Source organism: Anolis carolinensis, chromosome 4 (assembly GCF_035594765.1).
Source record: "Anolis carolinensis isolate JA03-04 chromosome 4, rAnoCar3.1.pri, whole genome shotgun sequence".
In the NCBI taxonomy this organism is placed as follows: Eukaryota; Metazoa; Chordata; class Lepidosauria; order Squamata; family Dactyloidae; genus Anolis; species Anolis carolinensis.
In genome coordinates, this window is record NC_085844.1 from 17,626,935 (window position 1) to 17,651,827 (window position 24,893).

Here is a 24,893-nt window from a genome sequence, read left to right on the forward strand (position 1 = left end):
ATTTGGTTCATAAACAACAACAAGGAAGACTAAATGCTTTCTGCAGTCCCTTCTGTAGTTCGTTGACTTCTAGGGGGCGAAAAATAAAATAACATAAAATGTTATAAAATAAAATAATACAAAATATAACATGAAATCATCTAATCTATGAAATAAAATATAATCTAAAAGAATAAAGAAAATAATATAACATACAATATGATCTAAAATATATAATATCTAAAATAGTCTAAATATGACATTGGAAATATAATCTAAAATAATATAGCATACAAAAATGACATAAGTATACAGTAGAGTCTCACTTATCCAACATAAGCTTATCCAACATTCTGGATTATCCAACGCAATCGTCCTTTTAGTAAATGTTTTTGTAGTCAATCTTTTCAATACATTGTGATGTTTTAGTGCTAAATTCATAAATACAGTAATTACTAGATAACATTGCTGTGTACTGAACTGCTTTTTCTGTCAAATTTGTTGTAAAACATGATGTTTTGGTGCTTTATTTGAAAAATCATAATGTAATTTGATGTTTAATAGGCTTTTCCTTAATTTCTCCTTATTATCCAACATATTTGCTTATCCAACATTCTGCCGGCCCGTTTATGTTGGATAAGTGAGACTCTATATAACATGTAAAATAGTCTAAATATAACATAGGAAATATAATCTAAAGGAAAAAAGAAAATAATATAACATACAAATATGAAAAAATATAATATCTAAAACAATCTAAATATAACATAGGCAATATAATCTAAAAAAGAAGATAATATAACAGACTATAATATGAAATAAACATATATAATATATAATATATATATAATTAAAAGAAAAAAATACAACACAATATAATCTAAAATCTAACATAAAATATAATCTAAAAATAAAGTAATCTAATATAACATATACAATATTACGTACTTACTCACTTAGGCGATCCCTTGTTGTCCGAGTATGATGGCCTCCCAAGTGTAGTGTCCTGGCAATGGGTATTTAGGTGACTAGAGCCCTATTCTTGATCTGCATGTTCTTCCACAGTGAGGACATCGGATTCCAGATGGAAGGTGGTCCCGGTAAGGGTGGGCTTGATGCGCCTTCCTCTTGGCACGTTTCTCCCTTAAGCCCTCCATTTGTGTCTCTTCAAATTCCACAGCACTGCTGGGCACAGCTGACCTCCAGCTAGAGTGCTCAAAAGCCAGGGCTTCCCAGTTCTTGGTGTCTGTGCCACAGTTTTTAAGGTTAGCTCTAGCCCATCTTTAAATCTCTTTTGCTGTCCACCAACATTCCGTTTTCTGTTCTTGATTTGGGAGTATAGTTACTGTTTTGGGAGATGGTGATCTTTGCGCATTTGGACAACGTGGCCAGTCCAGCAGAGTTGATGGCATAGAAGCATTGCTTTAATGCTGGTGGTTAAATGCTGACATTTGTCCACCTGTCTTCCCAAGAGATTTGCAGGATTTTCCGGAGGCGATGCTGATGGAATCCTTCCAGGAGTTGAATGTGACGTCTGTAGACTGTCCACGTTTTGCAGGCGTATAACAGGGTTGGGAAGACAATAGCTTTATAACCAAGCACCTTAGTATCCCTATGAGTGTCCCAGTCCTCAAACACTCTCTGCTTCATTTGGAAAAAATGCTGCACTCGCAGAGCTCAGGCGGTGTTGTATTTCAGTCTCAATGTTGACTTTTGTGGAGAGGTGGCTGCCAAGGTAGCGGAAATGGTCTACATTTTCTAACGTTACACCATAAAGCTGTATTCCTGGCATTGCAGAGGGATTGGCTGGTGCCTGCTGGAAGAGCACTTTGTTTTTTTCGATGTTCAATGAGATGCCGAGCTTCTGGTATGCTTCTGCAAAGTATTTAGAGTGGCTTGTAGATCTTCTTCTGAATGCGCACAGACTACGTTATCATCAGCATATTGGAGTTCTATAACAGATGTTGTGACCTTGGATTTGGCTTTCAGTCTGCTGAAGGTAAATAGCTTGCCATCTCTCCGATAGATGATTTCCGTTCCGGTGGAATATAGTCTAAAATAAAAAAATATATATCCAAAATAATATAAAATAATCTAACATGTAAATAATGTAAAAGAAAAGAATATAATTTATACACTATAATCTAAAATATATAATATTTAATCTAAAATGAAATATAATTAAAAGAAAGAAAATAGTATAACATGCAATATAATCTAAAATATATAATATCGAAAATGTTTAAAAATCTGACATGAAATATAATCTAAAATAAAATAATATAAAATTCAACACTATATATATATATATATATATATATATTGTATTGTACTTTATATTATTTTGTGTATATAAAATAGAATACAGAATATAAAGTAAAATAACATATAATAAAAGTTGCAACAAGCAAGACTAAATACTTTCTACAATTTATTTATTGCCTTCCAAGGGTGAAAACGTAAGCAATCGTTTAATGCAGGAGTCCCCAAACTAAGGCCCGGGGGCCGGATGCGGCCCATCGAAGCCATTTATCCGGCCCCCACAGCACAAGGGCAGTAGGGGGTTGGGCTAAATGACCCAAGGGGTCTCTTCTTCTCTTACAGCCATTATTATTATTATTATTATTATTATTATTATTATTAGCATTGAGGCTGGGTGGACATCTGTCAGGGGTGCTTTGCTTGAGCTTTCAGTGCACAAAGGCAGAAGGGGATTGGACTCAATGGCCCAAGGGCTCTCTTCCAACCCTCATTATTATTATTATTATTATTATTATTATTATTATTATTAATAATAATAACATTGGGGCTGGGTGGACATCTGTCAGGGGTGCTTTGTTTGTGCTTTCGGTGCACAAAGGCAGAAAAGGATTGGACTCAATGGCCCAAAGGATCTCTTCCAACCCTCTTTTTTATTATTATAACTTTTATTATTATAACTGAAGACTTGGATGTTTCGGCAGGCCTTCAGAGATAGTCATTAATTAATCAGCCCCAGTGGGTTTTTAATAATTTCTCCTGTTTTTATTACGGTCTTACCATTTATGTGTTTTAAATGAAATTTTTATCTTGTATTGTTGTTTATATTGATATATTGTATTATTGTTTTATCTTTTTATATTGTGATTGTATTGTGTTGCTTATATTTTGTTCTTATGTTGTTTGGGCCACTGCCCCATGTAAGCCGCCCCGAGTCCCCGTGGGGAGATGGTGGCGGGAAATAAATAAAGTTTTATTATTATTATTATATTATTATTATTGCTTGGTGGCCAACTATAGTCCGGCCCTCCAATGGTCCAAAGGATCGTGAACTGGCTCCCTGTTTAAAAAGTTTGGGGACCCCTGGTTTAATGTGTAAGTAGGGAAACAACCTTTATTTGGATATGTTTTATTTATTTTAATGTTTTTTGTTATTATTATTTGTTTACTATTTGTTGGCAGCAAAAAAAAAAAAAAGTAACTTGGTCCCTTTAAGAACTGTCCCTCGGAGAAACGTCACTTCCACCTCCTCTCACTTTTGTTTGCGTTGCCCAGCAATTGTAGGGTCCTCTCTCGGAAGTGGTCCTCTCTCGGCCGAATCCGGTGCGGCCACCTCGGAGGAGGGCGGGCCCCGTTGCTTGTCTACTCGCCGCGCATGCGCTGTAGAGAGAGACAGCCCCGGCATTACCGACAGGAGGCAAGGCCTCGCCTCAGCGACGGCGAGATGTCGGACCTTGGCGAGTGGTTCCGGAGTATCCCGCTCATCACCCGCTACTGGTTCGCTGGCTCCATCGCGGTCCCCCTGGTCGGCAAGCTGGGCCTCATCAGCCCCGTCTATCTCTTCCTGTGGCCCGACGCTTTCCTCAACCGCTTCCAGGTAGGGGTGCGCCGGACTACGGGTCCCGTCATGCACTGCGCGCCTTGGAGCATAGAAACGCACGGAGGCTTGGCGCGTTGCGTCATGGGAAGTGTAGTCTTAAACCTGCACGTTGGGAATCGTAGTTGGAGGAGTGTTTTTTTTCTTCTGAATGTCAGAATGGTATCAGGAGAGGGAAGAACATGATTCGATTTTGCCACAGAATCACAGAGTTGGAGGAGACACCAAAGGCCATCCAGTCCAACCCCATTTTGCCATACAGGAAGGCACAATCAGATCCCCCCCAACAGATGGCCATCCAGTCTCTGATTTAAAAACTCCAGAGAAGGAGACATTCAAAGGCAACAAAGCAACCTGTACGCAGATAATGTCCAACTCTTGTAAAAGGTCTGGTGGATGAATGGCATAAGCACTTTGCCTTGTTTTAAACTTTGTATATTGTATTTTATGACTGTTTTAACTGTTTTAACATTTTAGTTCATTGTATATCAGTGTAACAGCATCAATTGCCACTTGTAAGCCTCCCTGAGTCCCCTCGGGTGAGAAGGGCGGGGTATAAATAATTGAAATAAATAAATAAATAAACTCTATCACTCGTTTCCACCTACTGCTAAGGAGGCTGTTCAGGTCTTCAACCGGTGCCTGACAGCTGTGACGATCTGGATGAGGGTGAACAAACTGAAATGGAGTGCAGACAAGACAGAGGTACTCCTGGTCAGTCGAAAGGCCAGATAGGGTATAGGGTTACAGCCTGTGCTGGATGGCGTTACACTTTCCTTGAAATCACAGGTTCACAGCTTGGGAGTTCTCCTGGATTCATCTCTGAGCCTGGAACCCCAGGTTTCGGCAGCGGCCAGTGGAGCTTTTGCACATTAAAACTTGTGTGCCAGCTGCACCTGTATCTCGAGAAACCAGACTTGGCCACAGTTGTCCATGCTCTTGTTCCAGCTCAATTAGATTACTGCAGTGCACTCTAGTTGGGTTAATAACAATAATAACTTTATTTTTATATCCTGCCACCATCTCACCAAAGGGACTTGGGGTGGCTGACATGAGGACTAAGCCCAGCATAACCAAAGATTATAAGATAAAACACAATTAAAAACTTAATAACACATAAACAATCTAAAACAATTAAAACAAGAAGAGTAAAAACATCATAAAAAATACATCAACCAACATCAGCAACCAGTGACCAGCAATGGTGAGCATGATCAGATTCGAGAGGGCAGGGCAAAGACTTGTGCAAAACACGATTATACAACCGGGACTGGGGGTAAACTGCTGAAAAATAATCAATAAATTAGGCTGGGCAGACCTGATTAGGGACTAAAACCATCATTCAAAGGCACACTGGAACATCCAGGTTTTCAAGTCCTTGCAGAATGTGGACAGACTGGGGGCTAATCTAATCTCCCTTTGAAGACTGTCCAACAGGCAGCCTCCAGGCTGCTCACCGGAGCAGTGCACAGGTAACATACAGACCCCCTGCTCCGTTAGCTCCATTGGCTGTCAATTTGCTACCGAGCACAATTCAAGCACAATGTTGGCTTTAGCCTATAAAGCCCTAAACGCTTCTGGCCTAGCTTCCCTGTCCAAATGCATCTCCCCCTGTGAATTATCCCAGGTGCTAAGATTTTCTGAGGGGGCCCTGCTCTTGATCCCACCTTCTTCACAGGTGTAACTGATGGAGGCGAGGGACGGCCTTCTCAGTGGTGGCCCCTTGGCTGTGGAACTCCCTTCTCAGTGAAATTAGTTCGGCCTCCTCCCTCCTATCCTTTAGAAAACAAGTTAAAACCTGGCTATGGAGTCAGGCATTTGGAGAGTAGTACAGGGATATATATGCAGCTACAAAGTGAATGGCAAAGTGATTGTAACGGCTTTTGGATTGTGATTTTTAGTCTATATGTCTATGTATACTATGGATGTTTGTTCAGATTTTATGTCATTATATAATTTTTGTCTGACTATGCTGGTTCAGTTTATTGTTGTTAGGTTTAATTCATTGATGTCAGGTTTAATTTGATGTTAGGTTTTAATGCTGTTTTCATATATGGGGGTTTTCTGGAATTTTTTTGTCAGTTTGTTTGTTTTATGGAATCATTGAATGTTTGCCATTGTATGTTGCAATCTGTCCTGAGTCCCTTTGGGGGCTGCAATTAGGAAAAATGAATGCTGCAATTAGGAAAAATGATTAGGATGTAATGGCCTTGCAGCTTTAAAGCCTGGCTGTTTCCTCCCTGAGTGAATTTTTTGTTGGGAGGTGTTAGCTGGCCCTGATTGTTTCCTGTCTGGAATTCCCTTGTTTTCAGAGTGGTGTTGTTTGCGATATTTTATGTGCTTCTACTGTCTGTGGCCCTGAGAAAACAGAGGATTTTCCAGACTTTGATTATGGGAATACTTTGTTGGGAGGTGTTAGCTGGCCCCGATTGTTTCCTGTGTGGAATTCCCCTGTTTATTTACTGTCCTGGTTTTAGAGATTATATTGTTCTGCATTATTCTATCCCAGTAATTATTTCATATTAAAGAAGAATCTCACTTATCCAACATTCGCTTATACAATGTTCTGGATTATCCAGCGCAGTCTGCCTTTTCATAATCAATGTTTTTGTAGTCAGTGTTTTAAATTCATTGTGATATTTTAGTGGTAAATTTGTAAATACAGTACAGTAGAGTCTCACTTATCCAACATAAACGGGCTGGCAGAACGTTGGATAAGCGAATATGTTGGATAATGAGGAATTAAGGATAAGCCTATTAAACATCAAATTAAGTTATGATTTCACAAATTAAGCACCAAAACATCATGTTAGACAACAAATTTGTCAGAAAAAGTAGTTCAATACACAGTAATGCTATATAGTAATTACTGTATTTATGAATTTAGCACCAAAATATCACGATATATTGAAAGCATTGACTACAAAAATGCGTTGGATAATCCAGAACGTTGGATAAGCGAGTGTTGGATAAGTGAGACTCTACTGTAAATACTACATAGCATTACTGCGCATGGAACTACTTTTTCTGTCAAATTTGTTGTATAATATGATGTTTTGGTGCTTAATTTGTATAACGATTACCTAATTTGATGTTTAATTGGCTTTTCCTGAATCCCTTCTTATTATCCAACATATTCACTTATCCTGCCGGCCTGTTTACGTTGGATAAGTGAGACTCTACTGTATATTTCTAATCTTATATTATCTGCACAGAACTGGATTATATGAGGCCCCTTCTTCACAGCTGTATAAAATGCACACTGAAGTGGATTATATGGCAGTGTGGAGTCAAGATAATCCAGTGCAAAGCAGATAATATAATATTATAAATGGGTTATATAGCTGTGTGGAAGGGCCTTGAGTCTACACTGCTATATAATCCAGTGCAAATTAGATAATCTGTGGAAGAAGCCTAAGTGAGGCCTAAATCTGCCTGTCCCCTAACTGAAACCTGGCTGTCCCTTGGTTGCTAGGCAACCAAGTGGGCAGAGATTAGCCCTCTAAACTGGCAGCAATTGGATAAAAATTTTTATTGCTCTCCCTCTAATTAGGACTTTATTTTTCTTTTCTTTTTGTTGTATCAACCTTGAGGCATGGATGATGGGTTGTGTTGTCAAATTTTGAGGTTGGGGGGCCTGTACTTTTGTTGTTTTGTGAATTGCCGTGATGCCATCACTCTTTTATATATAGAGATTTTGTTTGTCTTATGTTAGTGTGGCATTGAATTATTGCCAATTTGGAAGCCACTCTGAGTCCCCTTTGGGGTTGAGATAGAGTGGGGTAAAAATACAGTAAGTAAGTAAATAAATAAAATAAACACATTCCACTGCTAAGCTGTTCCTAAATTCTTCCTAATGTTTACCTGGAATTTATTTTTCTGCAATTTGAATCCATTGCTCTGCGTCCTTGTCTCTAAAATACGCATGGGCAAATTTCAAATTCATTTGAAATGGGGCTTTGGAGTTGGGTTCTATAACTACTATGGGTGGCTAAAAAGACAAACATCAATGGGTCCTGCAGCAAAACAAGCCTGAACTCTCTAGAAGCAAAGATGACTAAACAGAGGCTATCATACTTTGGACATATCACGATAAAACATGACTACAATAATGCTTGGTAAGGTCAACAGCAATAGGAAGAGGGGAAGATCACATTCCAGTTGGATTGTCAAGGAAGCTTTGAGTCTGCAAGAACTGAGCAGGGATGCTGGTAAGAGGGTGACCTGACTGTCCTTTATTTATAGGGTCACCATAAATTGAAGTTGACTTGATGCCAGTAAAGAAAAACCATGTTTATATTATCCCTTTCTGTCAGTGGTATTTTCAGATGGTATCTTTCCACGCAACTGACCAGATTCAGATCTGCTTAGCTAAGGTATGATGTACCATCATGTTCCCTTAGGACATGGCTTGTCTTATCACTGGCATATTTGGCTTTTTTTCTAGCATACATAGAACATCAAGTAAAAGAAGGAAACACTTTATTAAGAAAAAACAGCTGAAATTCTTCTAAAATAGGCACGGGCAAACTTCAGCCCTCCAGGTGTTTTGGACTTCAACTCTCACAATTCCTAACAGCTAGTAGGCTGTTAGGAATTCTGGGAGTTGAAGTCTAAGACACATTAGCATTAGAATCGGTAGAGATCTGTGTCTGCCTAATTTATCCAGGTTATAGGTTTTAGCATGGTGTTTTGTGGTTTTACATTTCAAGGAAGAAGCCAATTTTTGGACAAGCACTAGCTTAATGAAGAGGCTTGCTTTCTTATCTAAACCAAGAATTAGCTAAATCTTCCTTTGAAGAGCTGGCTTTATTCTCCAGATACTGGAATATCTGTTTCTAAAAACCAGAAACATATATGTAACGTTGTGTAGTATTAGTGCATTTATGTTAAACAAGTTGATAGGCAATACAAAATCATTAGAGAAACAATACAGCACATTTTATATGAAATATTGAATCATATCGCAGTTTATCAAAACAAGTAAAATTTGAGAGTATTTTGTTGCAGTTATTTTCTATCAATTTGATTTCATTTTTGGTGGTTCTATGAAAGGGAGATGTGCAAGTTACCTAATCATCACCTGCCTTTTTTAGTAACACTGTTTCCTAAATTTAATCAATCCACCTGTTAGGTGGTTCCTCTCTTTTCCAAGCATATTCCACTATACCAAGCATTATCCTTTCCAGTGAGTCATGTCTTTCATAATATATCGGAATTTTGATTTAAAAAAATTAATGAAATCATGTGGAATCGTGTTAAAACCTATCTCCTTCTCTGGAGGTTTTTAAGCAGAGGCTGAATGGCCATCTCTCGGGGGTGCTTTGATTGTGTTTTCCTGCATGGCAGGGGGTTGAACTGAATGACCTTTATTCTCTCTTTCAACTCAATGATTCCATGATTTTATCTCTAGTCTATCAGCTGATAGTTGGTATTATTCACTGACTTTGCTAAGCTGTTCTATAGCAGGCCTCCTGTATCCATTGGATCCCTTGTGGATGCTTTAGCCCCATTAAGTGGAAATATTGGTCTTTGGCAATTACACTTCATGACCTTCTGCAAAGTAATGATAGCAGTGATAAATGTGCATTGCTTTCCTGAATGTGCAGGTTTCATCCATTTCCAGTTAGGTTGATAATGTGAAAAGTAAAGATTGGAGGTCAAGATCTGGACTACAATGTGTGTTTTGAAGCATTTATATTCTGTTTAAGTTTGGAGGGCTAGAGGGGCAAATATTTCCTTCATACTTTAGCCTTATAAGTTCCACCTTGATACTGGCTTTTTATGATGATGGATGTTTCAGTGAGATGAAAGACTATGTTGATGGTAGCATTGCTACTGGTAAGGTATCAGACAAGCTTTTGCTAGTTTTCTATCATTACTGTCCTGTTTTCCATTGCCAAGGTCCTCTGCCTTAGTGTTTGATCTGGGGAATGCGTTGAGAGGAATTGAGTGAAGACTGAGGTTGGTGATCTAGCTGCCATTGCTATTAGTTCTATAAAGCTGCAACCCCAGTCTCTGGAGTTTAGTGAATAGGATAATAAAGGCGTTTAGCAGAGAAGCTTTGAAGGGGGCTATCTAGAATTCTGTTTCAGTCCCTCCTTAAGGTTAAATCTACACTGCCAGTGTAGATCCTTCATAAGTTTACTGAATATGAGTGGTAAAGGAGCTCACCTGCAACAGGTGTGGTATGTTTGTAGTATGTTTGTCTTCTTGTCAAAGTGGGTCCAGATTGCTATACCTGCAGTAACTGCAAGTTGGTGGCTCTGTTGTACAAGAAGATCCAGCAACCCTGAGGCCTGGTTATCTACTCTTCAGCATATTAGGGACGATGAGATTGTCTTGGACAAAGTGCATTTAATGTTTCTTTAAGCTCAAGAATCCTTTTTGGCTACACTAATAGCTTCCTACTTTGCTGCAAGTAAGCCAAACTGCTGTGTCTTTGCTTTTTAAACCCCTTTGCCATTTTTGGATGAATTTCCATAACACAGGTGACCTTGGAAGATTCAGTACATGGAATGGCCCATGCCAGTCCCCAGAGGAGATGTCTGGTGGTTGTGGTAGGGGTCCTCTGCTGAAGGGAACAGAGGCAGTGGTTTGTGAACCTGACAGGATGATGATAATGATGATGATGATGAATTCATTACCCGCTTTTCCCTGCAGTTTTGAAAGATGTGCTGTCTCCCTAGGGCAAAAATACATGATGTAGCAGAGAAGTTAATTCAGACCCCTTTACCCCTTCCTTTTGGTTCACATAACTGTCAGCATATCATAAGGGATTGCAAGGCTCTGGGTAAGAAGCTGAAAGACTTTTGATGTGCAAGTTGCTGTCTCATCCGTCCTCTGAAGGACATGTCTCAGGAAGGGAGAGAAATAGTGTCCTACAGGTGAACAACTGGCTTCACAGATTGTGCCGCCAGGAATGCTCTGGCTTCTTGGGCCATGTTCTGTGCTTTTATGAAGATGGAACTTCATAATGTGTTTTTGCTAAGAGCCTCACAAATCAGATCAGAAGGTCTTTAAACTGAGTTATGTAGGGAAGGAGACAGTATCCATGAAGGCAAGAATTCATCAAGTGTTGCAGATAATAGCCCATTTTCTAAAATGTAGCAAATGGTCAGGTCCTTGCTATTTATCTGGTTGCTGGTGGTTGCTCACTTAGTAGGGCTATTTTTATGATAGACAGGGACCTCCATGGAACAGGTGGAGATATACTAAAGTTAATGAGCGAGACAGACTGTTGGTGCAACTTATGCAAAACAGCACGTGGATGGCATGCAATCCCAGAGTGATATGTTGCTGCTTGTAATTTCTATGGCATGGGCAAATTGAATCCTCAAGAGAGGTTGTCTTTCCTCCAGGGTGTGTTAATTATGCAAGTAGCCTGTTCGCTTTTGACCAAGGCTGGGCTAAAAATAGCTAATAAGTCGAATGGAAAATTAGTTAGGATGACTGAGTATAGATTGAATCTAAAGATATGGATTGGAAAGAATTTAATCCTAATCGAAATAACTCTGAAGGTATTTGTCAATTGTATTTTGTTTACATTTGCTTCTGTGGAACAACATGGGCAAGGTGGGGAAACAGCACTGCAGGCAAATCTCTTGATTTCTAATGTTTAGATAGCGTTTTACCATAAGACCTCTAAAGATGACGTATGAAATTGAAATTCCTGCATCAGCCATTCAGATTCAGCCTAAAGAAAAAGTAAATCTGTACCTATAACAAATAAACAGATTAAGTGCAAGTAGTCTAAAACAATATGACTTTTAGCAAAGTGTTACAGTATGGAGTGCTCTTGTTCATACTGTAGCCAACCATGCTCTTTTCCAGGGTACTCCATTCAGTTTCACTCTCCAATTTTCCATTTCTCCCCTGAAATACCAACTAGTAATTCAGGGGTACTGTAATGAGCATACTCATTGCACTACTTGAGTTTTCCCTAAATATTTTGTGTATATCCAGATACTTTGGAGTTCCTCTGGATGTTATGATCCCTCCACTTTCCTTCATTTTTTGTTTAGTCTGTGGTTTGTTTAAAGCAAACTACCTGCATTACCCAAATTACCCATAAACCCATCATAGTTTTATTGAAGAAATAACTGGGTCAAATTAATACATGGATCCTCATAGAGCCAAACCAGAAGAAGTTTGAGGAACATCAGAACCCATCTCTCTCATTCTCATCATGATAAACTATGTTTTTATCATAATGTCTGAACTGGCCTAATGCATACTTTTCCAGACTACTAGATGTCCTACTTGACTGTATAATCTTTAAGAATTACTAATCTGAACTCCCATCATTCTTTTTCACTAGATCTGGAGGCCAATAACTGCAACGTTCTACTTCCCTGTTGGCCCAGGAACCGGGTTTCTTTATTTGGTGAATTTATACTTTTTATATCAGTATTCATCTCGGCTGGAAACAGGTAATTTGTCTTTAAGTATGTCGCTGTTTGTGGAGTCTGTTTAAATAACATTAAAGGATACAAGTTCCCATCTGTTTGCTTTTCTAAGTGCCTGAATATATCTTGTGACACTAATTTGGCTAGTTTTATAAAAGAGTACAGGTTGAGTATCCCTTATCAGAAATGCTTGGGACCAGAAGTGTTTCAGATTTTGAATTTTCTTGTTTTTTGTTGTCTGTATTTGCATAAGTCAATTTTATATGCAGTATTTTTAATAATTTTATGCATGAAACAAAATGTGTGTACATTGAACCATCAAAACCAAAGTTGTCACCAACATAGCCATCCATGTGGAAAATTTCAGATTTTAGATTTCTGGGTAAGGGATGCTCATCTGTATAGAGAAACTGTATCTGTATTTATTGTTGGTTTATGCTTTCTTGGTTGTTGGCAAACAGGATACCTTTTCTCAAACTAATTTCTGATACAGTAACCAATATTTTATATTCACAAGCAGGCTGCTTATTCATAGAAAACCACGATAAGGCAGGAATTTGGACTTTTGTTACTTGCTTAATTAAAATAATAGTATACTCTATGATTTTTTAGCCATAACATTTAAAAAGCAAGATATAAAAGGTAATATGAAAACAATTTCAGGAATAACAAAGCTTATCAACTTGAAAGGAAGAAAATCAGTTATTGATCTTTTAATACCAACAGACACTGAATTAAACAGAATTTTGGACATGGCCAAGTGGCTTGTCAGATTAAGGTTTCAAACTCTAGAAGATGTGGACTATCTAACAAATTGACCATTTTGCTGCCTGGGTGAAAATAGCTTGAAATCAATTCTGTAAAATAGGAAGAAAGAGCTATTTGTTCTTTCGTGTCATTTCTTTGTATTATCCCTGTTAGTTTGCTTCCACATGTTTTAGTTGAGCTCCATGTCAGTCAGGTTGGAATATCAAAGGACATTCATGAGATGTGTCTGAAAGAGTTCTCTTGACTGGCAAGTAATTAAGAAACATACGATTTATATTTAATTTCTTTTTGACTTGCATAGGTGATAGAAGTTAGCCACTAGTCTTTTGTATTCATATCTGCAGCTGCATTTCAGCAAAGGATTGAATCACAAACTACTCAGCTTCGGTAGCTTCTCACCTTAAACTGACTTCTGTGGCCATATTTTTAGGGCTAGGGTCTAGTAAGTATGTTTGGTGCTGTGCAGCCTTTGACTTTGCAGAATGTTAACTTGCTGTATTAACTGTTAATTCTGATTAGTTACAAATGTGTAAATAAGCACTCCCAAACACAGCTTATCAAGCTTAGCACATTCATACCTACAGAGTGGCCTAACGAGTCTCATACCTGAGTCTCATACCTCATGCTAGCAAATGTCTCACTGCAAAGCTTCATTTCAATATTACGTAACTTAGGCAGTGTATGATACTAAGTAAAATCAATATATAGTTTCCATCAGATTAAAGAATCTCAACAGTCTGCTGCATGACCAATCATAAGTTTAAAGTAATATAAACGTTTTGTTTGCAAAACTCATAGTTTTGTCTGAAATATGAAAATATAAATTAGTGCATTATTAAAAGGAAGGCAATTTAACATTTTCATTCTGCACTTGACAACACAATCCTTCAGAATCAAAGGACTCATATTGAGGAGTCTATTAAAATAATACTTTTCAGTATGATTTTGAATAAAGTCTTGCTGAATTTTCCTGCAGATTTCTGCATCACAGCAGCCACTTTTTTCTTCCTTGGAACAAAAGTTGCCGTTACGTCCTGTAATATAATCATAGCCCTGAAGAGCCACATTGTGCCTCTTGGGGAATGAAAGCAAACACCTGCTTATCTCACGCAAAACCTTTTCTCTGTTCATAGGTGCTTTTGATGGAAGGCCTGCTGACTATGTGTTCATGCTTCTCTTCAACTGGATCTGCATAGTTGTATCCTTTATATTTGCTACCAACATCTTGAATATACAGTAGAGTCTCACTTATCCAACACTCGCTTATCCAACATTCTGGATTATCCAATGCATTTTTGTAGTCGATGTTTTCAATACATCGTGATATTTTGGTGCTAAATTCGTAAATACAGTAATTACTACGTAGCATTACTGCATATTGAACTACTTTTTCTGCCAAATTTGTTGTATAACATGATGTTTTTGGTGTTTAATTTGTAAAATCATAACCTAATTTGATGTTTAATAGGCTTCTCCTTAACCTCACCTTATTATCCAACATATTCGCTTATCCAACATTCTGCCGGCCCGTTTATGTTGGATAAGTGAGACTCTACTGTATTTGGACACACGGAGAACAGCTGCAGGGTTGGTGTGAGTCTTGCGTGGAGACACAAAGTGTCCTTCTCAAACTTTGGTTCACTCACTAATCCACTGAATCACCTTAGGAAGCCACTGTCAGCTTCCTCTGTCATTTCCCCCACTTTATGTAATAATAGCAGACTCCTTCGCTTGGTGAGGTTGGGTAGGAATAGCTGTAAACATTAGAATTGAGAAAAATGTTTATAAACACCAGGCAAATACAGCTGACCCTCCATATCAGTAGATTTAATTATCCGTGGCTTGAAAATATTCCTTCCCACTCAAAAAATCCATAAAGCAAATTGACACCATTGTACTATGCCATTGCATATAATGGGACTTGAGCATCTATAGATTTTGGTATTGATCTGAGTTAAAAAGAAATGTGACACAGTACTCAACACAACAGATTATGTCAAAGTTATTTCTGATTTTGCCTTGCTCAAAAGGTTTTAAATATTACATCTGCTTCACAGCACTATTGAATGTTGGTTTTCCTTAAAACAATGAAAGATTACTGGCTTGGCAATGAATATGCAGGTAAGTGGATCTCTGTTCTGAAAACAATCATGCATTTGTGTGATCAATTGTTTGCATTCCTATTTCACTTTGTTGCAAACAGGTTTGGGAAAAGTTGGTCTTTGGACAACATAATATCATATCCTTCAGTGGCCATCTCTTATCCTCTGCAGTCTCTTCCAGGTCATTTCCCCTTTCTGAATTTCCAGAGTGAGAGAAAGAAATCCCCCCCCCCAAAAAACCCCTCCAAAATAAATTGGTAACAGTTTGAAGATGAGCTTTTTTTTCTGCCGTAGTGCTAAGAGAGTTTCTTTCAGTACTGGGTCACAGGGAATGGGTTTATCTCGAATCCCCAGAATTCCCCATCAGCACTTGGCCTGTGCTCAGTCCACTCTTAGTAAGGCCTGCCTGTCTTTCATCAAAAACCTCCATGTACTTTTCCTATAGATCTTTCCTCATAATCACATTTCTTAAATATTTATTTCACAGTAACAGAACAGGGCGCAGAGACAATGCAGTACACACACATACACCCAACTCTGAAGTCACACTCTCTCAGTCTTAGATAAATCAGTACTAGGAAATCCTATGACAAGATTGCTATAAGCTGAAGAAAGAAGAACAGAAAGGAGATCTGTTTCCTTTTTAACAAAAACATTAAAAGTGAAGCTCTCTGGTTCAAGGCATAGCTAACCCGAAATATGTTGTATAACTTGGTCTTTCAATTAAAAGTCCTACTGTTGATACTTCTGTGGAGGAAAAACGCCTTTTCCTTTCACAGCATCGCTTCTATGTGTTGCATTTACTTATTTTTAAATATTGTGTTGAAAGCAAATCAACACTTCTGTTTTGTTGAGAGTCTGCTTATGCAAGCACTAAAATGTTAGTTCTGGATAAGGAAGCTGAAAATGGCACTGCCCATTCCAACTACGATGAATTTGAGTTTCTAACAGTGCAGGATCCAACAGCAGCATTTGTCAAAATCAACTCCCTGTTTTTCTTACCATACGTTCAGTAGACTTCTATAATTCTGAGAGCTGTGATCCTAAACATTACCTTTCTAGAGGTTCATTTTGGAAAATCAGTAGCTTTTCTTGAATAAATGAAATTAGGAAATGAGTGTCTGACGTATTAAGTCAGGGGTAGTGAAGTCTGGAGAGGGTATTCTCTCAATGGGGCTCACCTTGAAAACCAGACTGAAAAAGCTAGAAGACAGTTTCATAAAAACTTTGTTTTTGTAGCAAAACAAAATTAGTAGAGTGAATGGATTCTGTCCAATCTTGTATACATTGAAAGCTATCCAGGAGGTGTTCACCTAAATTACAACCAATTGGGTTCACCAACTTGCATAGTGGGAGAGACCAGAGTATTTATCAAGCTTTATTCTGTTGCTGGTGACCTTGTTTTAGCTTAGCAAATATAAGAAGACAAACATTAAGAAATGTAAGACGAGAAATTGTAAGAAATATATAATAGGATTCCTTTTCCTTGACTTTATATTGGCACATGAGGACAGACTGCCCCAAGTGTCTTACAGCAATCTTCCCTGGTTTGGTGGCCTTCCAGAGTATTTGGTTAAAATATAGGCCATGTTGATTGAGATAGATGGGCCATAGACGCCAACACATCTGGAAGGCACCTATTTGGGAAGTGCTTCCTTTCGGAGACAGAAGTATATTTTTATTGTCAGATTTTCTATGGTTGTGTGGGTTTTTTGTACCAATTGTTCACCCTTCTGTTTCTTCATTCTCTTGCAGTTGCTGATGATCCCCCTCATCATGTCTGTGCTTTATGTTTGGGCCCAACTGAACAGAGACATGATGGTGTCGTTTTGGTTTGGGACACGGTTTAAGGTAAGGTCCAAGGTTGAGTAAGAAGAGTCTTCTTAAATGTCTTCTTCTGAATTCCTTTACAGAAGGCCCTTTCTCTGGAGGCTTTGAAATGGAGTCTGGATGGCCATCTGTCAGGAGTGCTTTGATTGTATGTCTTGCGTGGCAGGGTGTTAGACTGGATGGCCCTTGTAAGTGTCATCCAGCTCTACAAGCTTTTGTGTCATGGGATTTTCTTATTGCTTATTTTAAAGTTTTACAATGTTTCATCGCTTAAGAAATTGTGTTTAGAGAATTCTGAAATGGGTGAAGGTTTGATTGTGAACTTCCTTTTATCATTTTTGGTTTATAAAAAACTCATGTATACTATTGCCTTCCTAGGCATGCTATTTACCCTGGGTTATTCTGGGATTCAACTACATCATTGGAGGCTCGTAAGTATTCCTGAATACTGTTAGGGTATATCTGTATCTATATATGTAATCATATTCAGAATTACATCCAAATGAATTCAATATGTTGTAAAGGGAGAAATTATGGTAGCAGAAACAGCATTTATTCCTTATGTCCGGCTCATCCATTGCCTCAGCGTTCAGATTGTCCCTGGTAGATTCTTCTCTGAGTAACCTAGATGGAAAAAAAAGTTTCGCAGAGAACTAATGATGTTGCTGTATAGGATCACTGCTGTTTAGGTTGCTGCAAGCTATGATATGTGTGTGATAGTTCTGGAATACAAAGAAATGTGTGCCCTTTCTCTTTCAAGGTGAAAAGTGGGCATAGGAATGAAGGAACCATCTAAAACTGGCATACCAGCTTGTTCCTCTATAATTTTTGCATGTGTTGCTTGGGGGATGCATTTTTGGCCAGAATAATGACACTTGTTTTTTCCTTCTAGTCTCTACATTATATCATTGGTTATATACAGTGCTAGTTCGAATTGCTAAAATGATACAGCTTTGTGTATCAGATTTCAGAAAAACTCAGATAATGAGATTGAAGTCCAGCTATTTCTATAATGTGCTCAACAAATCCTAAAAGTAAATGATAAAACTGCCTATTTAACAGTTTTATACTAGCCATGAGAAAATTCTTGTACTGTTTTCTAAAGATGTTGGAGCTTTGCCGTATCTGAAGGTTTTTTAAAATTGAATTTTTTCAAAACTTATGAATCAAGTACTGAAATTGTGAGTTAGCTATTAAAATATCTCTGGCATAGTCTCTTAACCTTTCCTACATTTTTTCTTTGCCACTCTACCTCTTGGGTGTAAAGTGGTGGGAATGAGTAACTATTGACATCTGGAATTCAAAAGATATAAAGGAGTACTATGTGACTCTCAAAACACAAATAAGCCCAAAGCATCTGTTTCCCAAGAGCATGGCATTTGGCTCTTCTTATTTGTCAAATGTAATGTTAAGGCATATAGTTATTAGCTCTATGTTAAATCCCTTTCCCCACAATTTTTGCAAAGATTCAGGATATATTTCTTTTTAAATGAGTGCCTAGTTTTCAATCAACACAGAATTGTTAGTAAATTGCTCCTTTGGAAATGCATAAGCATCTGTGCATATTTAGGATCCTTATAGTTTAGTCACAGACATTCTACTTGGTAATAGTGCTGTAAGAACATTGTGTTTTGTCTCCGCAGTATCATCAATGAACTAATTGGCAACCTAGTCGGTCATCTGTACTTCTTCTTAATGTTTAAATATCCAATGGACTTGGGAGGAAGAAATTTCCTGTCAACGCCTCAGTTCCTGTAAGTTGGCTTTTTGCCTTTAAAAAAATCAGACCTCTTTGTATTTTGGAAACATTGATGAATCATTTCATGTAGTCATTGGAAAGAATTTGCAGTAGCAATAGTGAGAAATGTTAGGTGACACAGCTAGACAAAACCATGAATGAGTAAATGGCTCTGTTTGAGTAAAACATGTGTCTCTGACACTGGAAACAAAAGAGAAGAAGATATTTTGAAGTCAGTCAAAGCAAGAAAGGAAAAAAATGATAAGAGTTGTCAGGTAAACTGCAAAGAACCCATTTGAAGACAGAACTATTTGTTGTAAAGTGCCAGCCTAATCATGCTTATTTGTAAATACAGTATTTAAATATTTTCCTCTTTACATTTCTGACGTACACAACACTTTTGCTATGATACAGATAGTTGCTCCACATCCCTCTTCTCTAGCTTTGTGTTCCTTGTCATATTGTCCATCGGTCAATGTTGTTCTCTGCCCAATCTTAAAAATTTAGCTACTGCAAGCAGCTCTCCACATTCACTGGGATTATAGGCAGAGGAATCTCACAAAAGTGAAAAATTCAAATGAAAACTACTTGAAGTTGACCTTTGAGTCACTTTGAGGAACCTATTCCTAGAATGATGTTCGCTCTAGGAATCTTTAGGTACTCAAATGATTCTGTGTTCAGATTCTGGTAGAGATTAACTATTAAGTTGCACTGGAGGAAGTAGTGATTCCTAAACGTTTTCATTAAATCCATGAATAATCAAATCCATAAAAGTCAAACCTGGAAATATGGAGGGCTGAGTACTATAAAAGTAGAGGGCCTGTGCCAGCTAGATGGCCATTACCCAAAACAATGCATCCTGAACTTGGGTCCAGAGAAACAGAATGTAATGCCGAAGTGAGATGATATAAAGTATTGCATTTGGCACAGAGGTAATGTGAGTCGAGTTTCTTCCTCTGGTCAAAGCAGCAAGTTCTGTCCGAACATGGAAAACTGGGCAGGTAACACTGGTGGACATCCTGGCTAAGAGACCTTGGAAGTTAAAAGTCCAAAAAAGTAACAGCTCAAAGCTCAATTCTCAATAGGAAAAAGACTCAGTACACAGAAGTTTAGAGATAGGAGTGAATAGGCCAAGACACTGAAAGCGCAATAGCAAAATGCACTGAGAAAAAAAGAAAATGATGATCTGGTCAGAGTGAGAGAGAACAGATGGGGAGAGGGCAAGAAGACACATGCATATGAAGTCACCAATTAACAGGGTAGCACACGTTCATGTGCTTGCTCTCAAATAATATATTTTGAAGCCAAAGGACAAATTGTGGTTTTCTATTTACAGAGAGCTGCCAGCATCCCACGAGATCTGTAATTGCTTTAGAATTAGTCAAATACAGTGCATTTTTTGCACTAGTTACCCAAATATTCTTGGCCATTGACGGGCAGCTTGCTGACTTAACATGAGTTAACTTACTGAAATTGAGTGGATTTTCACTAAAAGGAGAAAGTATAATACTTATGCAATTTACTTAAATCCTTGATGGAATCTAAATTGGAATTGAGTTATTAAAACTCAAAATGCTAGCTGTTTTGGAAGGTCTGAAACTAGAATGCATGGAAATCCAGTGAAGTTTGAGATCGTTACATCATTAGCTTCACCTCTTGGTTGGTTGCTGTTTAACCTTACCATTCAGTAGGTATAGAAGTCTTTAGCCAGGGTGATGATGCACAGGTATACATCTTATTTTTTTTCTTTCTTTTGGCATTTCTCTGACCTCCAGGTACCATTGGCTACCCAGCAGGAGAGGAGGAGTGTCGGGATTTGGCGTTCCCCCTGCCAGCATGCGCAGACCTGCAGACAATCGGCAGGGTGATGGAAGACACAACTGGGGGCAGGGCTTTCGGCTGGGCGATTAATGAAAAAACTTTCTGCTTCTTTTCTTTTCATTTTGGTGTGTGCGAGAGAGGAACACCTTCAATCATACATGGGAATGATTCCTACTGTGGAGTGTATTCAAGGTCCATGTTTGCTGTAGTACTGTTGGGTCGAACCCATTGAGAATCCTTGTTTGTCCCTGGTGGAAGACAACACAGCTCCAAGGCACAAGAGAGATTTTCCTTCGGGCTCTTGAATACTGCTCAACTCAATGCTGCCATTAAAAAGAAAACTCACATTTTTAATACTGTCTAACATGTGTACTTTCTTTTACCAAGCTCCTCAGGTGAATTAATGTTACTCCAGTCGTCTCTTTTCAATGTTGGAGGCATATAGCCCACAGTTTTGATCACTGCCTTGCTATTCTCCTTCCCAATGTAATTCATAAAAGGCTAAGTTCACCTAATGTTAATGAAAGCACTCCAGGTACATGTAACTACTTTATTTAGCAGTAACAAACTTTGGGGAAAAGAGGGGGAGCAACAAGTACTGCTTGACTAATTCAGATTTATTTCCATCAGGAGAGATAATAATTTGAAGTGCTGAAACAGAAATGAAAGGGATGACTGTTAATTTCCATTTGGAAAATATGCCTCTTCTTATAATGCATTTGCAGTATCAGCATAACAACTTGATGCAATCAGTGTCACAGTTTTTTGGGAAGGAGTCTTATTGAACTCAGAGAGTACTTATATCTGAGTAAATAGATATAGTACTTATATCTGAATAAATAGATTCACAATAAAGTGCAACCAGAAAGGTGCTGCTAAGCTTAATAAAGCCATTTCAACACCTCCCTTTGCTTTGACCCTTGTTCTTCACTCCTTGGCCATATTTCGTATTGGAAGAAATTAGTTGCTTAAAGAATGTCCAAGAATTGTTGAAAGATTTCTTAATTTAATGGTAAGAAATAAATGTGATGTCATTACGTGTGTGGAGTTACTGATGACTGTTATATGAGGAATTATTCGTGGACTTTGGTCAGTCAGTTCAGATGGTGGAAAAAGATTTGTTCTGTTAATGCCATTGATCTCTTGTCTCCTTTGAGCTGCGTTGAATAGTTTTGCTTACTCTGTTGAGCCAAGAAACCTTGCAGCAGTCTTGCTTTCATTCACCTTTTCTCCAGAATCAGGTCAGTTAATTTTATCTTATTTCAATACTCTTGTCTGCAAAATGGAATTAAAAATAGCTGTTCTTCCAGTTGTGCTACTAGGCATAGTTTTATAACTGTTCAAGAAAGGGAAGCCCAGTTGAAGTAATTGTGTTATAGACCTTAAAAAAGCAGTCTCTTAGAAATCTATAGTTGCTAGTACAGTAGAGTCTCACTTATCCAACACTCGATTATCCAACGTTCTGGATTATCCAACGCATTTTTGGAGTCAATGTTTTCAATATATCGTGATATTTTGGTGCTAAATTCATAAATACAGTAATTACTACATAGCATTACTGCGTATAGAACTACTTTTTTTGCCAAATTTGTTATCTAACATGATGTTTTGGTGCTTCATTTGTAAAATCATAACCTAATTTGATGTTTAATAGGCTTTTCCTTAATCCCTCCTTATTATCCAACATATTCGCTTATCCAACATTCTGCCGGCCCGTTTATGTTGGATAAGTGAGACTCTACTGTAGTTCTGAATTTGTAAGGAACGGTGTCCTTATTGGTTTCTTTTTGGCTATGAAAGTGTGAACAAACCTGCAATGATGGTCTTTGACAAAAGCAGAAACTTAATTATTAATCTATCTTACAGAAAAAGATAAAGCAATTGTTCCAATTATCCTCATCGTAATAAACCCTGCAATGGCTTTTAAAGTTTTTATTTATGTTATTAATTAATAAAAGTTCCCGGTGCCCAGAATATTAATTTTCTCTTTAATTTTAATGAAATTGAAGTTTTCCTGCATCTTATTAATGCCCTCCAGATGTGTTAGAAAAAAGCTCCCACCATCCCCAAATAGCATGATCATGTTGTAAACCCAGCACACCTGGAAGGCACCAATTGGAAAAAGACAGCTATTTTATTTTTTTCAAATTCTTCCATACATATAATAGCAGCTAACCTGATTGGCATCCAAAAGAGGATATATATTCAGAGAGCAAGGCAGTGCATATGCAGTCAGCTTTCCACAAAGATTGAAGTTCAAATGCAGAAACCCTGCAAAAGTGGGAAACACTGCTTTTTAAAAACCTGAGAACATCTCCCTAGAAATCTCTAGGTCCACCAGCACAACTCTACGATCTATTGCAAGTAGAAGTTAACCTTAGAGTCACATTGAATAACCTAAAATTCATAAAGAGAACACTGTTATCATAGCTGCAAAAAGTCAAAACCCCAAAAGTTGAAGGATTGGCTATTCTTCCAATTTTGGTTGCTGTCTTCTTTACCGCTGTCTTCCATTGTCATAGTCTCAATTTCTTAAACCAGAACTCCAACTTTGCTTTTAGTACTAGGAGTTGTATTATCAAAGCTAGTACGAAAACCTTTGACGTTGGGTTGCCATGAGTGTTTGGAGCCGTGTGACAATGTTCCAGTTAGCATTCTCTCCTGATGTTTTGCCTGCATCTGTGACCGGCATCTTCAGACATCAGGAGAGAATGCTATTGGAACATGGCCATACAGCCCGAAAAGCTCACAGCAACCCAGTGATTCTGGCCATGAAAGCCTTTGATAACACCTTTGACTTTATCCAGCATTCTTTTTCGTAAGTGGATATTCCTTTTCTAGATACAAGCTCAAGCATGTGTTTCTCTACTCAAGCCAATTTTCTTTTCTAAAACAGGATCTCATTGAGAAGTGAAGGATTGTTTTTAGGATATGGATTCACCTTGTTAACATTAGGAGAAATTAATCACTGTAATGTATGTGGTTCTGGTTGCTCTATACCAGTGGTTCTCAACCTTTGGGTCCCCAGATGTTTTGGCTTTCAGCTCCCAGAAATCCTAACAGCTGGCTTGGAGTTGTAGGCCAAAACACCTGGGGACCTACAGGTTGAGAGCCACTGCTCTATACAAAGCTGTCAGAACTGATTTGGAGATCCAGAAAAAGCAGATACCACTATCTTCTGAAAATATATTGGCAGGAATTGCAAGGGCGAACATGTTCCATGAGACTTTTATAAAAAACTAAAGAGCCACAAAAAGCTACATTAGAATAATTCCTTCCATTATAACATGCTAACTTTTGTGTATGAAAGGGCAGAGAGAAGAATCTAAAGAAGTGATGTCCTGTTCTGTCGTAGAACAGCGGTTCTTTTAAAGTATGGCAATACTTTGGAATAATTGAGTTTAGCCTTAATTTAAGGAATCTGAAGAGTTGTTTGAGCAAATCTAAGTCTTGGAACATGAGTGGCTTGTCCTCAATCTCAATAATGTAATGAACTATAACTTGGTTCTTTAGCAATAAGAATTGCTGTTTCAACCCTCTTCATTCTACAGGAAGGTGATATATAAAATATAATATGTACATTTGTAAAAATGCTTCCAAAAGGGGAAAAATGAGAAGCTGCTTGGTTTTATCTTAACTGTAACATTACATTGCCTTGAAATGCTGTGGAAGGGCATATAGTAACCCTCATAAGATTGCCATGATGCAGCCAGTACTAGAGATTTTCTTTTTTGCAGTAGTTCAGTTCTGTGGAGGAATATCATGTCTTGTGTGCGTCTCAAAGCTGGATGTGGTTCTTGCACATGAAACAAATCTGTGGGGAGTCTACTGGTCTACTTCCTCCATAATATGCAGTCGGTGCATTCAGATCAATGATTTGCATCGGTCTGGTGATGGTAGTTTTGCCATGTGCCTTTCCTGGAGGTTAAAAACTCACCCTTTGGTTCTGACTGCTCACCATGGCTTTCATTGATTCACCTGAAGTACCCGTTTTTTTCTCAAGTTCATACAATGGCAGATTCCATTGTGAATCGAGTACTTCCTTTCTTTTGTACAGAGAACTTCTCTTTTTTGTAACCAAATTTTATTTGTTGTCCTCGGCGAAGTTTTAAATTAAAGTTGTTAAAACTAAGTTGGCTTGGGTTTGTTTTGGTGTCGCAAAGTCTTTGCTCCAATGTGCTTCAACGTGCAAAGAACTTCAGACCAAGTCTCTGAGCTATAAAATGTGTATCTCCTGCTAACTGGTTAAATGATTAGCTTGTATTGGTAAGATGCACCTAAATTTCAGCTATGGGAGTTAAGGGGAACATGTGGTGAAACAGGACCTTGGACCTACTGAAGCTGTCCAACCTGGCTGAGATGAATCCTGGGCCTGATCCACCAGGGCTGCT

General features: G+C 38.1%; 1 protein-coding gene across 1 annotated transcript; it reads left to right on the plus strand.

Moving 5' to 3' along the window:
* Positions 1-3,540: 3,540 nt before the first annotated feature.
* Positions 3,541-24,634, plus strand: derl1 (derlin 1). The gene is made up of 8 exons (XM_003228134.4): positions 3,541-3,835; positions 12,156-12,267; positions 14,145-14,209; positions 15,106-15,132; positions 16,869-16,964; positions 17,322-17,374; positions 18,587-18,697; positions 20,457-24,634. Exons 1-8 carry the CDS (start codon positions 3,614-3,616, stop codon positions 20,590-20,592), a joined length of 822 nt encoding a protein of 273 aa, XP_003228182.4. The 5' UTR covers positions 3,541-3,613; the 3' UTR covers positions 20,593-24,634.
* The last annotated feature ends 259 nt before the right edge of the window (positions 24,635-24,893 follow it).